Below are 22,942 nucleotides of genomic sequence, written 5' to 3' on the forward strand. Positions count from 1 at the left end.
CGGTCGTTCAGTACATCCAGGTAGTCAGCGGACCTCACATCCTGCTGCTGAACCTGGACTTGACCAACTGCAGCAACCCCAGATCAAAACACTGCCCCCTACAGGCTGGTACTGCAGGCACTAGGCAGCAATTCAGCTGCCTCTATTCCTACCCTGATGCACCCGTCACTCTGGAACAATCTGGACTCATCAGACCACGTAACTGTTTTACATTGCTGTGACATTAAATCGGTCGGTGGTTGTGCACCAGGAAGCTGGCTGGGTGTTCAGCCAGCAGCATCCTGTCGGACAGCTTTGGCCTTGATGTGTTACTTCTTACAGCTGACTGTCACTGGCTTGCAGCCGAGTCACTCCACCACACCTCGCTGGCCGCAGGCCAGTCATGGGTTTCTCTGGTAAAGATCAGTGGTGCAGGAGAAGTCTCTGCTGCCTCTTGAGTCACACACTGAAGGATCTCTGGTTTCGTTTTGATTTGGCGCGTCTTGAAACAGGCCAACTCGACGTCTGAATGAAATACACTTCTCTGGCTTGACTCCCCCTTGTGGCTATCACAGCATAAATCTGTGCGTTCAAATCTCAGCCTGGTGAAGCTGCGATTTGAACGTAATTTTGTGAAAAAATACAGACCGATGCACAGCTGGGGTTCTGCAGGTCACAGACCGAGATGAGGCGAGGCAATGAAACAGCAGGGGAACGGGGTGAGAATAACAGGAATGACCAGGCTGTGTGCTGCCTAACAGGAAATGGTGAGGGGGTGGGGGAGGGTTCTACTGGACCACAAAGTGGTCTGAGTATGAAGAATGAAAGAACAGACCACCTAACCAGGCCAGAGGAGTGTAAGATAACAAGAACAAGAGGGCTTATGTCTGTTAAAGCGCTGCAGCAGCGTGGACACCGTGTTTTTTCAAGGCTCTCCTGCTGCCTCGATTGAGAGCTTCGTTATACAAACAGGACTAAAGCCCACATTGTGCAGCGCACACAGAGGGAGGCTGCTCATGTACAACAGCAGTGTTCAAACTACAACAAGGTGGCTCAGACAGAAAGGCCTTCTGTGGCACACCCACAACACGAAACACCCAAACTTAAATACATCACCTCCTCTGAACCTTTGTGCCCGTTCTCGTAGGAAGGGGCCGGTTTGCGATCCGAGCGGAGCAGCCTTACCCCAAGATGTGTTCACAGATAAGCCTGCAGTAGTCGCTGTGGGAGCTGGTGATGAGGAGGAGGACCTTCCCTGCAGTCTTCATGTTGTGCAACCAGGTCTTCACAGAGTCAGAACAAGGCTGCAGGTACCGGCCCGGGTCTCTCTTCACGCTGGGGAAGTACGTTCCTGCATCATCTGCAGGAACACACAAATCCCACTGAACAAGCAGCTTTAATCTCAGAGACATGAGGCAGATGGGACAAACGTGGGCTGGAACATATACAATATACAGTAAGAACTACTGGGAGCTGTGGTCTGTCGCCCCCAGATTGCCCCCAGTAGTCCATACAAGGGAGTGACTTTTCAAAGAATGTTCATTTCTCCAGAGGAAATAGATTTTAACCGGATATGGTCCAGCTACTGGTGCTTAAAATGGAACAACTGACAATTAAGATCAGGGTCAAGACTTTCTCTCTGGTGATCTAGGAACGGAATAGACTTTTGGGAGACATCACCTGTCTCACATCACTCGTGATCCAAGTGATGTCTCACTTGTTTCACATTCCAAAGTTTCACATTTCACTTTAAAATGTGAAACCTTCCCACAGCAGGAAAATGAAGGTACTTTACAGGTCGTCATAAATGAGAAGTGGTGCTGCGTCTTTCACAAACAGGAGACACCATGTTGGGTGTGGAGGAAGGGTGTGTGTTCACGACAGCATGTCTGTTGAGTCACTTGAATTCTCTTGGTCCTCATTCCTCTCTACAGAAAGTCCTTGCATGTTTCTGGACAGCGCAGAAATGTCTGTGCTGTCCACATTCACAAGAGGTAGAAGGGGGGGCCAGCAGTTTGAACACCTGGAGGGATGTAGTGAACTTCTGATCCCAAAACCTCATGTGGGAAAACTCCAACTTCATTTGAGAAACATGTTTGGAATTTTCTGTGAGTAAAATATAATGTTTGAGATTTTCTATTTGTGTTCATTAAAGCGAATGCATTTCATTCTGATCACTGCTTTAAGCTTTAATGATAATAAAATCACTCCTTTAGTGATAGTTAACCCCCCACCCCCACCCCCCAACAGTATCTGTCACTCTCTTTCCTTGTCTCTATCCCCAGCGTATTTCTTTTCTACCCAACTGGTCAAGGCGGATAACCATCCTCGTCTGGGTCCTGTCTGGAGTTTCTTCCTCAATGAGGGAGTTTTTCCCCACCACTGTCACTTATGCTTGCTCTGGAGGGTTCAGTTGGGTTCTGTTGGGCTCCTCTCTCTCCCGCTAGAGCGGTTCTTTTCGTGTTTTTTTACTGCCTGTGGGTCTGAGAGGACTTCAACTTCATCTGTGCTGTACAGCATGCCGTGCATATATGGTACATTTGACGATAAAGTTGACTATGACTATACCTGTAGGGAAATTATTTTTTTTCCACTCTAAATATTCACACACGTATACGTATATATTGTACAGGCCCGTACGCGCGCACACACACACACACACACACACACGGGGCCTGTAGGCATGCAGATAATGGGAGGTAGAGGGCAGGAAGGTCTCACGTAAGGGGACGGTGTCTTGCTCAAGAGAGTAGAGAATAGAGTAGAACTTTATTGATCCCTTAAGGAGGTTCCGTCAGGGAAATTAACTTCTCCGTCGTACTACGCACAGTACAGTGAGTACACAAAAACAGACAAAGCACACAGAAAGTAGCACCAGCACATAGAAAGTAGTACCAACACCAAATAGAAGGAGTCATAAATAACCCATCATGGGCGCCTTGGCAGTGCTCAGGAGGTGAACTGGCACCCCCCACTGTCAGCTCACACTGGTGTTTTGGCCCACATGGGTCCCCAGCCCAAGACTTGCAGTCGTTGTGAACTCTTGATCCTGAACAAAAGGCTGTGGGTGTTAACCCAGCATAGAGAGCATGACTAGAAGCTATTTTCTGAAGCTAAGCAGGGTGCCTCGTCTGTGTCACAAATGTGAATGATGAGTTTGAGTGACTCAGGAAAGTCTTGTGAAAGTCTGACCCCTTTGGACATGCTGCCCTCCGCTGGTGAAACATAAGATCATCTTAAGATGGAAAAAGCTCCTTTGGGTCCTCAAAGAGCAGTAAAGAGTTTTAACCAGAAGATGACGACAAACACAAGAAAGCAAAAGCAAAGATTCCAATCAAGAGCTCAACGTTCACACCTTTAAAAAATGCCCCAGATGTAAACATCTGCTTCTGATTTTCAAACATATTTCATCAGAAGTTTGATTTGCGTCCACAGATCATTAGACGTGGAGCTAAACAGCCACATCAGCATTTCGCTTTCATTCCTGGGGGTAGCGTCTCCGCTGGGACCCTGCAGTGGAGCGCAAGTCGTGCCTCATTACCCGCAGTCAGGGAGGTCAGCTGAGGGAGGTTAAGAGAGCTCCCAGTCAGCAAACTCCCATGTCGCACTTGTGTGTGAGAGAGGATAAACAACAACTGACCTCACCACCGTTCTTTTTGTTATGTTTAATGCTGGAGAGATTAGCAGTCGTTCCACTGGGACCGGAAATTTACCACCCAAGTACACTGCTTTAAGGACCAGAGTCCACAAACTGGGATGTGGTTTCTAACATGGATACCACGGGCTGGGGAAAAGTGTCATCCAAATTCACGGCTGTCATGTTAGATGTTGGTGTTGCAATTTCTTTGTGTCCTCTATCGTTATGTTCTCACCTGTTAGTTACGTGTTCAGTCAGTTTGTCAGCAGGATGACGCAAAAACTGTGGACAGATCTTCACACAAATCTAAACCCACTGACTCTTGGATGAAGGGGAAGATCCATGAGTGTTTTCCACTTTCTTCATCACTGTGTGATACAATCAGAATGAATTTCAACATGGACAAAAATTACAGAACCAATTTTCAAGAATTTCTGTATCTGCGGAGGGATGGGGCTTTGGTGGAAGGCATGTGTGCAGACACACGCCGAAGGTTTACCATCTGATCAATGTCAGCTTTTTTAATTGTTCCTTTAAGCAAGATCTCATAATTTTATCCACCTTGGATGAGTGACACATGGTTACCAGATGAGACTGACATTATAAAATGAGATTTGAAAATTGAGCAGAAAAGAATTTGGCCTGTTTTGATCCAGAGCAGGGATTATCCAAGATAAAGCGCACTCTAGAATACAGGTCGCCTCGTTCTTTGCGGTTAATGCGTTCCAGGAGATTAATGAATTCCGTGATAGAGCGACGAACTATTTATCTTATTATTTACGGTCATTTAAACATTTATGAACCCTCCCCACACTGATATTAAACCACCTTCTATCTGTATTACCTTTTCCCACATTCTGATAGACTGTTTAAAGCACTTTTGTGCCTCACGTAAGTCCAAGACGCATGGATATTCTGGAGTTTAAGGTGTCATAGGTTGTGGCTGCACCAATAGGACCAATCCACTCCATAGTTTTGCGCCACCTCTGATGAGATACCTACAACAAGCTCTACAAGTCTCCTTGTTATTCAACGTTCTGAAACACCGCTTCACCAATCAGGAAGCAGTTTGCTCTTAACACTCTTGTGTGTTAGTGTTAAAGAACTGGCTATCACCACCTGCTGTTATGGAGAGTATTTCCTCCACAAGAGGGGTAAAACATAGATAATATGCTAGCTGGCCATCAGCTGCAGTCTCTGGGGGGGTATTCAACTTTTTTGGCACAACCCATGTTAGGTGATGCAGGAGTCTTTGCCTCCTCCAGATCTGCAATGCCTGCTCAGTTTGCCCAGGACTGATAAAGAAAGACAGATGCAGAGCGACTGCTGAAGGCATGGCCAACCACTTCCTGCTCTCGTGAGAACATGTTCGAATCTGCTGAATCCAATTTTTATCGAGAACTCTGCCAAACTGGGGAGGCACACTGCTGTAACAGGTAGCGCCTTTAAGTCACAGTAGGAGGGTTGTGAGATATTTCTGGGTGTTTACAAGTCCTCCATGTTTGTGCCAGTTTCCTCCCACCACCAAAAACATGAGCTGGAGGTGAATTAGTGTCCAGCGTAGGCGTGGATATTGGTGAGAACAGCTGTTTTAATCTTGTTTTATGTTTACCTTTTTCTTTATTTTCTGAGGTGGGGGGTCATTTTTCCTTCAATAAGTCGGCCAGTCAAACATACATGACATGACATGAGGAGAGTGAGGGGGTGGTCAGGGGGCCGAAGGCCCATGAGCAGGAATCGAACCCAAGGTGCAGCACTTCCCTCTCTGGCTCACAATAGGAAATTCTAATAAAGATTGACAACTTAGTTCCCAGAGCGGGCCGGTGATGGTCACATCCACGCAAAGATTTTGCTGAAAGACTAAAACGAGCATTGGCCTTAGCTAATTCAAGAGTAGAAACCCTCCTCTTGTACAGAGCCTACAGTTAGAAACAATATAGATTCTACTAGATTAGCTGCTATAGGCCTAGACTCTTCTTCTTTTCCTTTCAGCTTTACCCTTCAGGGGTCGCCACAGCGAATCAGTGTCCTCCATCTAACCCTGTCTTCTGCATCCTCTTCTCTCACACCAACTACCTTCATGTCCTCTTTCACTACATCCATAAACCTCCTCTTTGGTCTGCCTCCTGCCTGGCAGTTCAAAACTCAGCATCCTTCTACCAATATATTCACTATCTCTCCTCTGGACATGTCCAAACCATCTCAGTCTGGCCTCTCTGACTTTATCTCCAGAACCTCTAACATGTGCTGTCCCTCTGATGTACTCATTCCTGATCCTATCCATCCTGGTCACTCCCAGAGAGAACCTCAGCATCTTCATCTCTGCTACCTCCAGTTCTGTCTCCTGTCTTTTCCTCAGTGACACTGTCTCTAGACCAAACAACATCGCTGGTCTCACCACAGTTTTGTACACCTTTCCTTTCATTTTAGCTGAAACTCTTCTATCACACATCACACCTGACACTTTCCTCCACCCGTTCCATCCTGCCTGGACACGCTTCTTCACCTCTTTTCCACACTCTCCATTGCTTGTCTGTCAGCCTGTCCATCACCATAGCAACAAGAAGGGGCTCAGAGCTGATCCCTGATGCAGTCCCACCTCCACCTTGACCTCCTCTGTCACACCTACAGCACACCTCACCACTGTCTTACAGTCCTCATACATGTCCTGCACCGCTCTAACATACTTCTCTGCCACTCCATACTTCCTCATACAATACCACAGTTCCTCTCTGGACACCCTGTCATCAGCTTTCTCTAGATCTACAAAAACACAATGCAGCTCCCTCTGGCCTTCTCTGTACTTCTCTATCAACATCCTCAAAGCAAATACTGCATCTGTAGTACTCTGTTTTGGCATAGAAACCATACTGCTGCTCACAAATTTTCACTTCTGCCCTTAGTCTAGCTTCCACTACTCTCTCCCATAACTTCATTGTATGGCTCATCAGCTTTATTCCTCTGTAGCTGCCACAACTCTGCACATCTCCCTTGTTCTTAAAAATGGGCACCAGCACACTTCTCCTCCATTCCTCAGGCATCTTCTCACTATCTAAGATCCTGTTGAACAACCCAGTCAGAAACTCTACTGCCACCTCTCCTAGACACTTCCAAACCTCTACAGGTATATCATCAGGACCACTCTTCATCCTCTTCAATGCCCTCCTCACTTCATCCTGACTAGTCTTTGCTACTTCCTGGTCCACAACAGTCACCTAACTATAGGCCTAGACTGCTGAGGGTATTTCTCTCTGTCTCTCCCATTAAAGGGAGTTACTTTGGAGCTCTTGCCATTTCTCTTTCTTTGCTTTTAATTTGCTGCTAACAGTAAATTATACTTTTTGTTTGCAAGAAACTGCCGCTGTCTTTGTGCTTCTGCTCGACAGGTGGGGAACAAGCATGGAAGACAGGAAATCAGCAACAATAGCACAATATGGACTGGAAATTCAATCTGGCCTATCTGCCACTCTCTCTCTGTGTCTCTCTTTTCCTTGACCTGTCTCTATCCCCAGTGTATTTCTATTCCACCCAGATGGTCAAGGCGGACGACTGCCCTCCAGAGTCCAGGTCCTGCCTGGAGTTTCTTCCCCAATGAAGGAGTTTTTTACCACCACTGTTGCTTATGATTGCTCTGGAGGGTTCAGTTGGAGGTTCAGTTCAGTTCAGTCTGTCTGTTAAAGCGCTTTCAAATGTCTGACGGTGTGATTAAGCGCTTCATAAATAAAAGTTGATTGATTGATTGATTGATTGATTGATTGATTGATTGATTGATAAAAAGTTGACCCCCTTTAATGGTGTTCAACTATGAGAATACATGCAGACAAAAAAAACTGGCTAGGTATCCAGAGTGTATAAATGAATGAATGAATGAATGAATGAATGAACTTTGTATTGAAGCCATACACAGCTTCAAACCGTTTGCTGCTGGTAACTCTACCTCCGATGTGGCCGACACCACCACCCCCGCCCCCCATGTCAGAACTGAACTGAGAACCACGCTAATAAAACGGTGCATTTAGGGACTGAGTGACAGATCAATGCCCAGCGAGGTCTCGTTTGTTGGGGTGTCACCAGTGCCAGCTCCTACGGCCTGCGTCCGGTGAGTAAAAATGGCCCCTGCTCCCTCTGGCCGTGAATGACGGCCTGAGGAGCCCTGAAGGCCCCCGGGCCTGTGGCTGGGCGCCCTGCCTGGAGGGCTGGAGAGCTGCCGAGCGTCAGAGGGAGAACCACAAGCAGCAGCAGCTCAATCTTTCTCACACATCAAAGAGGCCAGACAGGATACACAAATCAACAGTTGCAGTGTCAATTAGAGCCAAGCACGAGAGCGTTTCACAAACAGCCCCACCAAACACGATGTGAACGCCGGACGTAGAGGCGCATTCGATTCCTTCATCCAGTTACCAAGCATGGATGATAATGCTCTAAAATCACGTATGAAAAATAGAGATTTACTCAGTGTCTCCTACATAATGAGATTCAATGTCTGTGTATGTGAGTCACATGGAGAAAATCCAGTAGGAGAAGCTATAATCTCAGAATATTCTCCAAAAAAAGCATCCAGACAAAATTGTGTTTATGGCACCTGTTGGAACCGAGTGGAAAACAGTGGTCGGTACATTCTGTCTGTGGACTTTCCATTTTTGGCAGACTGACCACAAATTGCTGCATCATGTCACTCAATGCTGTATACAGTTTTTATATTTTTTTTACCTTTTTGTTTGGAATGGGAAAATTTAAAAATGATGAAGAAAACATAAAACAACACCTTGGAAAAATGAGATTGCATTCCTATAATGTATACAAAGTAGGAAATGAATCTATGAATCTATGAATACAGGATTTGATTCGTTCTGTAATAGTTCAAACAAACCTGATTCTACAGCAGTTTGGACCTTATGTAAAATATTAACTTAAGAGTTAATGTTACTCCCTTCAAGCGTTTAGTCAAATTAAAATAGAAATTAACAAGGCAGTCAGAACTGCAACTTCCCGCGACTCCCCTGATTTTAAATTTTACCCTGACCTACTTTCATAGATTAGGGTCATTTAATAATAGATCCATGATCCAATATGTAAGTGGTGCATTCTATTTGTCATAAAGTTTCATAGATGTGTAACTAAAAAGGTATAAAAGTGAAAATGTGATCTTGACCTAGTTTGTCAAGGTCAAGATTGTGATCTAATCTTCATCCCCTTGCCTCCTTGATTGTAACGCCTTTTGTTTCCTCTTTCTATCTTAACCAGTTCCTGAGATATGTGCAAAAATGTCTGAGGATAGAAAATATCTCAGACCATAGATCAAAGCTAGTGCTTTGATCTATGGTAGGGGTATTCAATTAAAAGTGACGGAGGTCGGGTTAGAAAAATGTCCTCTTAGTAAAAGGTCCGAACCCAAGTCCAGTTTGTGTCTTATAGTCGGCCACTATATCCACATTATCACAAACACACACACACACACACACACACACACACACACACACACACACACACACACACACACACGGTTCTCTCTGAATAGCTGCATCAAGCGGTTAATATTTCTGATGTTCTGGTTGTGTTGAAGCTGACGTTGGGAGTTTTTCCACACATCTCATCTTTCTGTTTTCCCCCAAACAAAATGTCAACAACAGCTTTTAAGCACTTCTTCACAACTGCCCCATCATTAAAAGATGTTTGATGTTGCCCCAAACTCCACCATGCTTTTAGTGAACATTCGTTTGCATTTTTCTGGGTCATTTTGCCCTCAGCTCAGACTTCAGGAGATAATTCTGCGCAGAAGATCTGTGCTTTGTTTCGTAGTGGCGCTTCATGTCACCACTTTTAATTCATGCTATGTGTTCAAACCACATGAGGTCAAATGGTTTTGAACTGCCTGACGGAGGAATAAACATAAATTCGGTCCACTCATTGTTAAGCAGCGGTTTTCCTCGTTCACCTCCTTCGTTTGGAGCTCTGCTGTCTCCCTTCTTCTGTGCTCCTGTAGCGGTAAACTCACAGCGGCAGCGAGCTGTCTCACTTCCTGGTACGCTGACAGCACAGGGTAGACAAACGATCTGATTGGCTAAACTGAGTGGATCTATTACCGTATTAACTGGAGGAGCAGCGCCCGCCGTCTGTAGCCGAGAACCGCAAGTAAAAATGCGCCAAGAAAATCTACTCTCATAAATTTATCATGGAGTGGTCACGGGTTTGGACAGAATCATCACGCGGTCCAGATCCGGACCGCGGTCCGCCATTTGGTGACCCCTGCTCTATGGTCTTACTCACACTGGCGTTCTCCCTCGTCTTTCTACATTATCCGGTTTCTGAGTGTACAAAAGTTGAAATTTGACCTTGAGATAGTTTTCTCAAGGTCAAGGTCATCATCTCATTTTCATCCCCTTTGCTGCCTGAGTAACGTGCTTTTGTTTCATCTTTGTATCTGCAATGGTTGTGAAGATATTTGGTGGACTAACGGATGGACGGACGAACAGATGAACACAAGAACACTGACAATTACAATACATCACCACTTTGAAGCGGGATGTCATAACAAATACAAGTATGATGACGGTTGTAACTCATTCACTTCACTGATTTTAGAGATGCGAACATGCTGTGGGGGCTCCATGAATGTTGAAGGAACAGGCAGGTTTAGGTGAACGCTAACCGAAGTCTTGTTCTACCCGAGCGCTGGCCAGGCCTGGCCTCCATCCGCAATAAGTGGCACGTTCAGTGCCGTGACAACAACCACATGACCAGAATACCACGACCATGTGACCCTGGTGGGGCGGCAGTGGCTAAGTGGTAGAGCAGGTCGGCCAATGTTTCAATGGTTCGATTCCCACTCCCTCCCAGTCATTTGTCATTGTGTCCTTGGGCAAGACACTTTACCCTCCCTGCCTCCAGTGAGGCACTCACTGGTGTGTGAATGTGTGTGAATAATGGATCCAATGTAAAGCGACTTGGAGTGTCCAGAAAAACGCTGAACTGTGAATGTTTTCGTATTTCATGTTAACTATTGATGGAGAAACTTAATGGAAATAAAACAGTCATCAAACATAAAGGGGCGTGTCTGACTTCTGATGACCCGGAAGTGACATCAGCGCGTCACTCATGTCAGTGTGGTGGAACACTGAGGTGTTCGTTTATTATACAGGAGTTTCGTTTATTCAGCATCATCGTCACGGTGCTCTCGATAAGAATGGTTGCAATCTTGTATTAATAAGCTGTGTTGGAAACGTTGCTTAAATAATTACTTTAGCCACTGAAACCTATTATTCACAAAGAAAGAGGACAGATATGAGTCCGTCAGTTTGGACTTAACATTACAACATGTCTGCTTCTCTCAAAGAATTGTTTCTTAATTGTAATATAAATGGAATTAAATGTAAGCATCACTTTAACACATTTTTACACAAACATATAAAGGAAAAAGAAAAAAAACTCCCAAAAAATTGTGTTTCAAAGTTTTTTCCTTTGCGCCTATCTTGACCCAACATCTTATAAACCTATAAATAATTATTAAACTGATAAAAGATGAATTCAGTTGAAACACTGACTCCAAACAGCTGCCTATGTACATGTGTACTCAGAGCTGTCTGCTTGAACACATCGTACCGCAACACTGATGGAAGTGAAGGGAAAAGTGACTACATAGTGAGCTTCGTGTGACGGTTCCTAACAAAGGTTTCACCATGGGAAGAGTGTGACTGTGGGGGACATTGACGCCAGTTGCATAGTCATTCCCCCCTCAGGGCAAAAGTGAGGGACACTGCAATCTGTCATTATTGCAGACCAGAGCTATAATAAGAAAACTGTGAGGACTCATGCATCAACATCTGATCTAAGGAGCTGGAAGCATGAATCCTCACATGCACAGCACCCACAATACAGACAAATTGCTTATTCTTAAATATCCCTGCCCATTTTGAAGGAGTTTCACGCAGAAGTTAAATTACCATTCAGTTTAAACACATTTAAGTATATCCATTCGGCTTAATCTTGCTGACTCAAAGAGGAACAACAAAGAAAGCAAATTGCAAAAACCCTGCAGCAACTCAGGCCAGGTTTCTGTTAATCATAGAGCTTTTAGGGCATTTAAGTGATGAAAGAGCCTTCCATCTCAAGGTGCAATCTCCAAAAACAGTATCTTACAATCAGGACCCAGAAGCATGCTGAAACTCATCCTTATGCTAGATGCATAAATACATGTGGGGAGAAAAGAATCCCTACTTCTTAGAAGTCCTTTTTTACCTGACGCAAATATAATCCTGCCTCCAGCCCGATCCGTTGAGTGTACGACACCTCCAGACTGGTCCACGTCCACACCTACAGTTTACAGGAGGCCTCTCACCGTCACAGTGAACGCACGTCTTCATGTGACCCTGGAGGCGCTCAAACATTTCATATAGAGCCACTTACAGACGGAGAGGTCTGTCTGATAAATGACAATCTGAAACGGGTCAGTGTGATACCAAAGATACAGACGGGACCTCCGGCCTCCAGCGAACGTGAGCTTTTCAAACGAAAGCAAAGCAGAATGGGTAACACAAGAAGCACCAAGCCATCAACAGGGTGTCCACCACAGGCAGAGATCCCACTATATCCGTTTTGTCTCTGTTGATGGTTCAGTTTTTTGAATTGTCATGAAGTTGCAGAAAGTGGAGACACAAACACCCCCAACCTGGAGACAGAAGATGCCACAGCAGTAAGGTGGTTTCTTCAAACTTCCCAAAAAATAAATAAATGAAATGATGTGGACGAAGGGACTGTTCCGTGTTTGTCAAAGGAGTGGAACTCACTATTTTTGGGATCCAATTTTTTTAAGCATGTTCCTCATTGGAGGAACAAATAATTTAGCTTTCAGAAACCATAAGACCGTTACATCCTGACCACAGTGACAGCGCTCATCACTCCCTCACCTTAGACACACACACACACACACACACACACACACACACACACACACACACACACACACACACACACACACACACACACACACACACACACACACACACCAGTGATTTCAGCTGTCTTACACTGCAGCTGTTTAACAAGCTGAAAGCTGTCCACATCTAACAGGACATCAGTACACAAAGTCCATCTCCAGATTTGAAGTGTTGCTGCCACAACAATGCACAGTGCATGGAGCACTCAACTTCTTCCCTGGAGTGTCTGTGCTCTACGTCCTCACAGGTTTTTCTCAGGTTCACCCCTCATCCGCCCATCTGCTATGGACCTGCTCCTCTAATCCCACCAGTATCACCCCTCATCTATCCATCGGCTGGGGTCCTGCTGCCTTTCTTCCTCCGTGTCACCATACAGTCATCCATGCAACTGTAACTGTGCTTTGAATTAACCAACTACATGATGGGGAACATGTATTGAAGACAACAACCTAGGAGTTGGTGAACGCAGCCTGACTTTCTCCTCCCCAATTCAGCGCCTGCATCAAATCTCCTAACGATAACCATAAAGAAACTGACTCTATCTGGCCTATCTGACACTCTCTCTCCGTCTCTCTTTCTCTGACCCTGTCCTTATCTTCATTTTATTTCTTTTATCACTCTCTCTCTCTGTCTATATGTATATATATGTATATATATGTATATATGTATATATATATATATATGTATTTTTTTAACACCCGATTACTCCTTCCATCAGTGAACGTGACTTACAGAACTATACATCCTCCACACGATTAACCTGACATATTCATCACCAGTGTATTGTTTACAGCACAGTACATTTATGTTTGTACAATTGTGTTTGAACTGTTATCGTTGCATGCAAACCAGAAATCGACTTTATCTGAGAGCAAACAGATCAAATCTCAGACATCACCAAGAGATCATTTAGCAAGTCAGACATAACTGTGTATGTCCCCACCCTGACACGTCTGGTACAGAGTTGTAAAGAACTCAGAGAAGGACAAAGAGACTCAGAAAGCAAACAGCTCATTTGAGACATCAAAACGGAGGAGAAGTGGCATCTAAAGCTCACTAGTGGACTCCGTGTTTACATGTCGCCCTGTCCTCAGGGAAAGAGGGCAGAGACAAGACGGCTGGAGGTAAATATTGACTTTCCTGAACACACATATTGGGTAGTTTGGGAAAAGCAAAATGCAATTAAAAAAGCCCATCAAGCTCCATCATGAGAGTCAGCCTCATAATGTTTAGCACATCCCACTGTATACCATATATATATATATTTCTTGAGCCGCAAGAACAAAATCTGAGCGCTGGCTATCTGGTAATAGGATACAGATCACACACACCTTAGAACTCTGCTGAGTTTTTGTGTTTCTGTTTTTGTGGTTACACTTTTAATTAATTTACACATTAATTAAATTTAAATACCTTTCCTGGACTATGTCCCATCATTTCAACCAAATGTCAGACACAATTACCCAATCATTTTTGTGAAATCCTGCTAACAATCAAACTAACCAACACAAACAGACTCAGGCAACTACAACAGTGACCGCGTTAGAACAACATACTGCACGTACGTCAGGTACTATGAGTAATGTATGGTGAGCCTTCATCTCTCTAGACACATATCTCAAAAAGAGAATGTCTCATTTCAATGTGGCTGTTGTGGGCACATTTTAAAAGACATCTAATTAACTCAACTCGCCAATTTACAAACTAATTTGGGTTCAAGGCTTGTGGCATGCATGACTTCACTGTCTAACTCAAATCTTTATGAAGCTATAAAAACATGTACACAGTTGCTATGTCAACATATGCAGTGAGTGATACATATACATGCTTCACAAGGTCATTCCAGACAAGTTCCTCTGATAGTTGGAGGTCTTAACGTTGGGATTGAGTCAGTATAAAAGGTTATATGACAGTGTGGACCGCTGGTTGCTGGCTCTATAAAAGTAGGCTGCCCGTTGGAGAGGGATTAGGGAAAAATGTTGCAAAACTGTAAAGAGATTTTATTGTGTGTGGAGGATCAAACAAGTTACCACAGCTTTATGGTTAAAGAAGCCTCTGTTGCATCCAGAAAACAGCCAGGCTATCAGACAGCTCAGGATATTTACTTTGTGTGTTGCTACACAAATTTAGCAGTCAATTTATCCATGGACGCAGAAGTCAAAGAGTGGTCTGAGTCGTGGTGGATTTGATGAGAGCGTTTCGGTATTTTTAAAGCTTAATACCACATTTGAAAAGAAACTGCTGACTTTAGCGCCACCTTATTTTAACTCTCTGGATTACCATAAAACCAGCGCACATGTCCCTTTACCCAGACTGCCCCCTAGTTAAGCAAGAAAATTAGGCATTGCTTTTCCCCAACTTGCTCCACTTCCACAATGTTGTGAGATATTCTCTGGCCTTGAAGTAACAAGAGAACTGCACATGTGCACAGTGCAAATAACAGGACTCTTATACTCTAATTTTCCTTGCTTTTTACAAAGCCAAATCCATTGGTTTATGAAAACACTGAATATAAAAATTGTTTCACTGCTCCCTATCGGCAGAGGCAGCAGCTTCTGCTCTTCTCCTTCCAGCATTCAGACACCAACTGTCTGCTACTCACATATACAAAGTCAATGGCCCCTCAAAACTTGTTTTCACTTTCTTCATCTTGGTGAATGTGGGTTTAATGTCCTCCCAGTAATTATCATATAGAGGAGGTTTGGGTGAGGTCACCTCACCAGTGGTCATTACCATTCTGCAGGCAGCTCCCTATACCATACATGAGTCAACTCTTCCCTGGGATTGGACAATTATTCAAGGGATGGCTACAAGTGCAGCAGTTGTGCTTTTCTAGTATGAACGGACAGTCAATGGACAGTCAGTGCACTTTAAACACAAGTCAACATTGGCATCCCATCTATCTTCACACCAAGGAACTGACACTATTTAGAACTTGCATAAAAAATAGAGTCAAATATTTTTTTGATCTTATGATAGAAAATGTATGAAACCTAACAACAAATGGCCAAACGTTCTGCCATAGTGTTATTTATGGATGGAACTATGGTGTAAAGAGGATCCCAGCTCTGTCCCAGTGTGGACATTGCATGAGCAAAAATATTCATCCAATTCTTCAAGTAGCCACAATACAAAACCCCACCCGCTCATTAGAAACACATTCCTACACTCACACACCAATGGAAGCCTCTTAAGAGGTTCAGTAACAGACCATAAAATACATTGACATCCATATTGCAGGGATCTTGGGACTTCACGGAGGAATAACATATTTTTACATACAGTACCGAGTAGACAGACTCCATGTTGAGAAGTTCATCGCATGACAGAAAATGCTTTTCTAGTGTTGACAGAATAAAAAGATACATTGTGTAAACCTAAAAAGATGCACATCTTTAATCAACTCCTCCTATTCCATCAAGCAATAAATGGTTTATGTCAGAGAACCAGTGGTTGGTACGCATCATGGCTGCTCGGCCACCATGTCATTCACTGTTGCTTTTTGTGACAATATAACGAGAATTTTTTTTAACTGACCATGAAGTCAAAGAAGAGTGGAACTGAATCTTTCGGTCAAGAAGCCTCTGACTTCAAAAAGAAAAATGATGGTCTATTATCTACAATTAAAGTTTAAATGAAGCCTTAAATTAAAGGCACTGTCATTGTCAAAACGCACCAGAATGCACCGGTTTCATTGTTGATGTCCAAAATGTTTGTGGGGAATTTCCACTCTTTTGCTGGGGCCATCTCATTTACTCTGGGTTATACTGTCTCCACTAACAGGCAGACAGGGGCCCCTGCTTTCTACTATGTTTCCATCACCTTCTATTAATAGAATGCCTTATAAATGTAAAGTGCAGCCTCAATTTTCTCGAAGAGGGACTGTTTTGAAGCGTTGGAATGTGACTGAACACAAACACCTCGCCATGTCAGCAAAGGCATTATTTTTTCCTGATATTTAAAAGTCACAACATTTAGTTTAAAAACCTTCAAGGGCAAATTATCCATCATAAATTAGCAAATGGCTCTTAAAGAAGTTATGCCACAGACTTCAGACCATGGGCTTCAGATCATTTTTTAGAAAATTTAGGTCTTCAGATTTGATCTTACTTCGACAGTTAAGTCTGAATTGTTGTTTTACAGTTTTTCTACTAATAGTCATTTCTTACCTACTTCATTTTAATTGGTTTTCCCAACAATGCAGCACACAGAGAAAGAATATTTAGGCAAGAAAAGGGGAAATTATTCCATTACCTTCATGTTGCTTATAACTGACCAGAAGAGAGCACTGAATACATTGTGGGGAAAAAAGGAACCAACAGACTCAAAATGTCGGAACACAGAAAAGATATTGCAGTAAATCCTACGTATCAATTTTTTTTCTCGTATTTAACTGCCAAAAGCTAAAGGGAACATGGTCTCATTTTAAATATGTCACTGCAACTCTGGTAAATAAATCAGTTTTGATGCTGACTTCCATCTATTCTTTGATAAACATATATGACACATACACACAAACAGGAATTCCTCGTTACTCGCGATTAATGCGTTGCAGAACCAACCGTGAATATATATATATATATATATATATATAATGTAGCAAAACATTGTTCAGAAATGTTTACTCCCACATATTAAGTTTTAATACCAAGCCACACGGCTTATCCTCCATCCAACTTCCATTTATGTGCTGCATTCATCAGCTGTGGTAAAAATGCAACCAAAGATGTTTGTACTTGTGAGATAGATGCTATTTGTGACTTGCTCCTTATTCATTTCCACTGAGGGAAAGGTTTTTTTTTTTTGGGTTGGAACTTCCTAGCACAATCTTCCCACCCTCCTCAGATTGGTTCTCAGGGTTCCGTCCCAACCCAACACCTAAAATAAGATCTAAACCGACAAAAACAACAACAAACCTGAGCAAAGAGAAAAGTCTAGCAAAAAAAAACAATCTACACAGATTCCAGGATATTTAGGACAGGCCACCAGGGCTGATAAGCACTAGTTTTCACAATACCAGACCTTGTCAAGCATACATTTGTATACCAGGACCTGGGTTCTTTGGCAGTACATTAATTTAAACTCAACATTCAGCAGGTGAAGGTTTGGGTCAGACTATTTATGGAAATGAGAAAGTCCAGTCCTATTTTAAAAAGACTCCTGGCTGCCACAAGATGTCAAGTTAGTTTTCTCTAGGTTGTAAAAAATGACAGATGATTCCCAGGAGCTTTACTATAGAATAGTTGAAACCCTAACCCACAGCAAGAGGGTTCTGGGTTCAGTTCCTTTCTGTGTGGAGTTTTCATGTTCTCCCCATGTCTGTGTGGGTTTTCTCCGGGTTCTACGGCTTCTTCCCACCTCCAAAAACATAGAGCTTAGTTGAACTGGTCACACTAAATTGTCTGTAGGTGTTAGTGTGTGTGTGTGTGTGTGTGTGTGTGTGTGTGTGTGTGTGTGTGTGTGTGTGTGTGTGTGTGTGTGTGTGTGTGTGTGTGTGTGTGTGTGTGTGTGTGTGTGTGTGTGTGTGTGTGTGTGTGTTTTTAGTCTTTCATGTGACCCGCCTCTCACCCATAGCCAGCTGGGATAGGCTCCAGCAGACTTGGGGCCCGCAAAGCAGGTAAGCGGATGTAGACGAGACAATTGTGATTGTCTCATTTACAAGAATACAGATGGATTGAAGTCGACATTGCAAATGTAGGACATGTAGGTTTTAGTCAACTTACCTACTGACAGCACTTGAAGCTCAATGCAAATGTCAGAGTCTTATGAGGTGGGCAATGTTGAAGAACGTGGTCGCACAGTTATGAATGGTAAGGACATCATACAGCTACGGATGAATAGACTGAGGTGAAACTTTAAAGCACTTCCTTCATTTGTGAAAAACAAATGATAAACTGAAACCTGCTTGTTGTAGACCCAACAAATAATGTTCACCTGGGGCGCAGATGGCACAGTGGTTTAAGTTTACACCTCATATATCAGAACCGTGGTCCTCTAGCAGTCAGGGCAGGTCTGATTCCACCCAGATCCCCCCCCACTTTCTCCCCCACCTTTCCTGTCACCTTTTTTGGCTATTTCTACCAAATAAAGAATAATATGCTAGAAAAGATAATAATAAGAAAAAGAATCTTCAACGTTTAGAAGCTGATATGACCTGAGGACAGTTTGCCAACAGGGACTCATGGACTTGGTAGAGTTGCTTTGTTAGTCATGCAGCTAATGTAAGAGTCCTAGTTCCCTTAGGTGACTCCACCCTGTGGTTCCAGGACAAAACCAGTCCAAAAAAACAAACAAACAGACAAACAAACAAACATGGGTACTATAGTAATTAAATTGGCCTTCATGCATCAGGCATTAGATTGTCTGTTCACCCGTTTCCAAATGCACTTGGCCTTTTCAATTGGAGACCTGATTGGGGTGAGCTCTCACACATGATGTTGTTGCTACTGGATACCCTGAACTACAATCAAATTCCGTAACAAGTCCTTCCCTACTTGACCGTTTTTACAATGAAAAAATCGCGGCACCTGAAAACTGACGGCACTGTGCCTTCTGCTTCATGCAGACTCTAGGACTAGTTTAAAGAACGGTTTATTGTGGAGTACATATAGCAGTGGTTTGTTAGTGGTGACTTTGGCTTTTGGCATTGAAATCAATTCAAACTAGCCTTGACACATCAAAGAACGCCACGGACCACATGAACCAGGTCCATACGTCAGAATGCGCATGGATGCGCAAATAGATGGCTCCTAATAAAAAACAATTCTTGTCGTCTATCACTGCTGCTTCAAACTATGCTGCAGTTTTAACTCTATAGTTTCATGGAAATTCAAGTTTCACCTTCACAAATTAAAACACAAGAGAAAATCACCTTGTAAAACATTTTTCACTAAACTCTGTCCACCATTTAATAACTTTTGGTGTAATGAATACAGCAGAGCTCTGAGTCAGTCAGGGACCCGTTTGGTGATGGTGAACTTTTTGAAGCCACGTGAAAGGAATGTGAAAAAAATCTGAAATCAATGCCATCAAATGTGACCTCTCAGTAATGGGTCAGAATGACTCCCCTCCAAAACCTTACACAGTAATGGGATAATTAAGTAGAACAGAATTCCTGGCCTGGCTTTGACAAATATAGATGCGGACCCCTGGCCTCTGGCGTCTGTCGGGGCAGCCAGAGTTGCTCTCTTTGTTTCTGTCTTTGTGTCCCATAATTATTTTGAGCTCTGCATAATTTGTTAAACACTGGTGCTCCTTCCAGAAGACTGTAAACATTACGGCATCGGTGGTGTTTAAGCGACTGGGTTTGGCCTCCAACACCTTTCCTTGGCACTAGCACCACGTCCGCAATCGGTCAATCGGCATGCCTTAACAGTGAATGCTACTAAAATATAATGGAGGACCAGGTGTAGCATGTATGTGTAGCGTATAGCATAAAGAAGAAGCACATAGATTTGCTTCAGTTCCCACATCAGGAAAACAGGATGCAATGGTTAGGAAGTGTTCGGTTTGTCTTCCCACAGTACAACTGCCTGCGTGTTATAGAGGAAATGTGCAAATGATCATGGAACACACAAGCAAACATAGTAATTGAGATCCAAAACAGAATTAATAGCTGGAGGTCAATTTCTTTGGACTTGGCACACATTTAGTCATAAATCTGAAATATCATTCTCCATGTTCATAATGCTTATATAATAATATGTTGTGTAAATCTGTGCAGGCCTAGAGCAATGATTGATATACAGGGTGTGTGTGTGTGTGTGTGTGTGTGTGTGTGTGTGTGTGTGTGTGTGTGTGTGTGTGTGTGTGTGTGTGTGTGTGTGTTTGTGTGTGTGTGTAGGACACAGCTAACTGAAAACTAATAATAGTAATAGTAATAATAATAATAATAATAATAACTTAATTAATGTGATAGCTGTCATTTTCACATGTAAATGTGTATTGCATTATTGGACTACTGGGATGTCTTTAGCGTTTCATTCCATTTCCATTTTTTTTACAGGAGATGGAGAGTAAAACTTTTCAAAATGGTTTAATACAAAGAGTTTTGTGATCACTTGCACTAAAGTTAAACAGTTTTTGAAACTGAACACATTAAGCTCAGATCTGAACAAATTCGCACATTCACAGCATCCCAGCTTTTGCCAAACACATCAGTACAGTGTTTGCCAAACACCAAACACATTTCTCAACATTAGATAAATCAAATTTTTTTAAGTTTAGCACAGCTGTGTGCAGTTGGTGCTGGAAGAGATATATTTATTTGATGTTTGTGTGTGAAGTTTGGAAGTGAAAGTCTCATTTTCACAAGGGTTTCTGTAGTTCTGAATGTATCGGTTTTGCATGATGTTCAATGTTTTGCCATTTTTGTAGACGCTTTAGGTTTTTTTGTTATTTTTTTGGTGGAGTTCTGACAAATTGGGTCCTAGTTCCTGGTTAGCAAATGGAATTCTGAATTCCACAGAGAAGCTACAGGTCTCTTCAGGAGGATTTGACTGATACAAACACTGGATTGCACAGCAAATGAAAACATGGTTCCATATGAAAGTAATGCAGTGTGAGAAATGACGTATTCCTGGACCACCTCACCACTCCTGAAAGTTTTCTCTGGAGGAAAATGGTCAGAGTGGAATAGCGCCACCACCCTAACAAACGCTAGTTCAGTCGGTTTGCATTAAACTGACTGAAGGCTGCACACTGCACCAGACCAGAACCCATCCGGTGTCATGTAGAATGTCATTCTGTTAACAGGGAATGATTTTGGATGAAGATTGATATTATTTTTTACTGAAGTGTGGTTGCAGTTTCCAGAGACATTTGATGTGTTATCTTTAAAAGTAAAGTTAAAACAAGTCAGCTCCAGTAATAATTTCATTAGAACATGAAGTACTTAAATTTTTCATCCAACTTATTGACGGCTAATGCAAAAGTTTTAAGTTTGCTATTGTCAGTACGGTTAACTAACCCACAGCACTGTTTGCTGATGTAATAGATTATATGTTTGACTCATGGAATAACCTTTTACTGCCTTTTGACAATCATGGGTCTCCACACAACCCGGTGTGAAGAGATGAAAAAATATGTGCAACATACAGTATCTTCTGAAATGTGCGACTGTCTAAGAGCCTTAAAGATCCTCAGCAGCTGGGATCGACAGATTTCAACACCAACTCTGTAAAAGCTGCTAATTATGAGCTAGTATAAGAGGTACTGTAAAAAGCACTAGTGATTAGAGTACTTACTCAGCTTTGATTGAGGTAATTGACTTTAAAGCAACCCTTTGCCTTCTCCTAAAACAAATCCTAAAATAAGAACGCAATTTGATTTGGTAAGCGAGAAATTCAGCGTCTGGCTTTCATGAGACTAGCCTTTCCATAAGTCCGTAATAACTTGGACAATAATTTACCGAGATGAAAAAAAGGAACAAAAATCCACAGGGGTGCCGCGAAGGTTTTTGGTTACTATTCTGAATTACAGTTAGCCTCATGATGGTCAGACTTCCAACCATGATTTTTGTCTTTGGCAGCCTGTAATTGCAGCCAACAATCAGCCAGGAGGTCCAGCTTCAGTCCTTCCATTCATAAAGCTGTAAGTGCCTCTTAGTGGCATATTTGGTTTATTAAAACGTTAAATCTAAGCCACCGTCACTTCCCAGCTAAAACACTATCTTTAGCTCCAGCTTTCCACTTTTCTCTGCAGGCATAGGCATGTCAACCTGTATTTATTTTCTCCTTTCTCTCAGGCATCATGGCATCCTCTAATCTCTGGGACCAAATGGAGATCAGACAGTCCAGAAACAGAAAAACACAGAGCAAGGTGTAAAATTCAGATAAGAAAATAGATATTTTACACAACAAACATGGAATTAACGAGTCTTGTTGGCATTATGAGACTCTGACACCATGATGTTAAAAAATAAAACATTAAAACATCTGGACTGTTAATTATTGTTCATTGAACTGAGTCACACTCAGGTTCATAAATTCCACAAATTACTTTGTCTTAATATTTGACAAATTATCTCCAATATATATTCATATTGTTGTATTGATGTGCTTTTATTGTACACACAGTGGCAGGAGTGTCTGCATTCAGGTATTATTATGTCATTATTCATTATTGGAATACATGCAGATGAATTATTACTGATCAATCCTGCTACACTTACCTGCAGTGACTTTGTATGGAACGCTGCTAAACCCCTGGAGACTGCATTAGATTGCTTATGTAGGAGCATTATATGGGTTTGACAAAGACATTTTAATAGCTAAGTTTCAATCAAACTTTAAGAAACTTAAAGAAAATATGATTTTGTCTTTTAAAAATTTGCATCAGTGGTCAAAAACCTTGGATAACTTCTTTTTTTTTTTCAAAAATAAACCAACCATAC

General features: G+C 42.6%; 1 protein-coding gene across 1 annotated transcript in view; it reads right to left on the reverse strand.

The window, feature by feature from the left end:
- nt5dc1 (5'-nucleotidase domain containing 1) overlaps nt 1-22,942 on the reverse strand; it is a 54,286-nt gene that overhangs the window by 17,712 nt on the left and 13,632 nt on the right. Inside the window, exon 7 of the mRNA XM_068343313.1 lies at nt 1,165-1,339. Coding sequence (XP_068199414.1) covers nt 1,165-1,339 — 175 coding nt within the window. The remainder of the gene's footprint in view (nt 1-1,164; nt 1,340-22,942) is intronic.

Source organism: Antennarius striatus, chromosome 19, assembly GCF_040054535.1.
Source record: "Antennarius striatus isolate MH-2024 chromosome 19, ASM4005453v1, whole genome shotgun sequence".
In the NCBI taxonomy this organism is placed as follows: Eukaryota; Metazoa; Chordata; class Actinopteri; order Lophiiformes; family Antennariidae; genus Antennarius; species Antennarius striatus.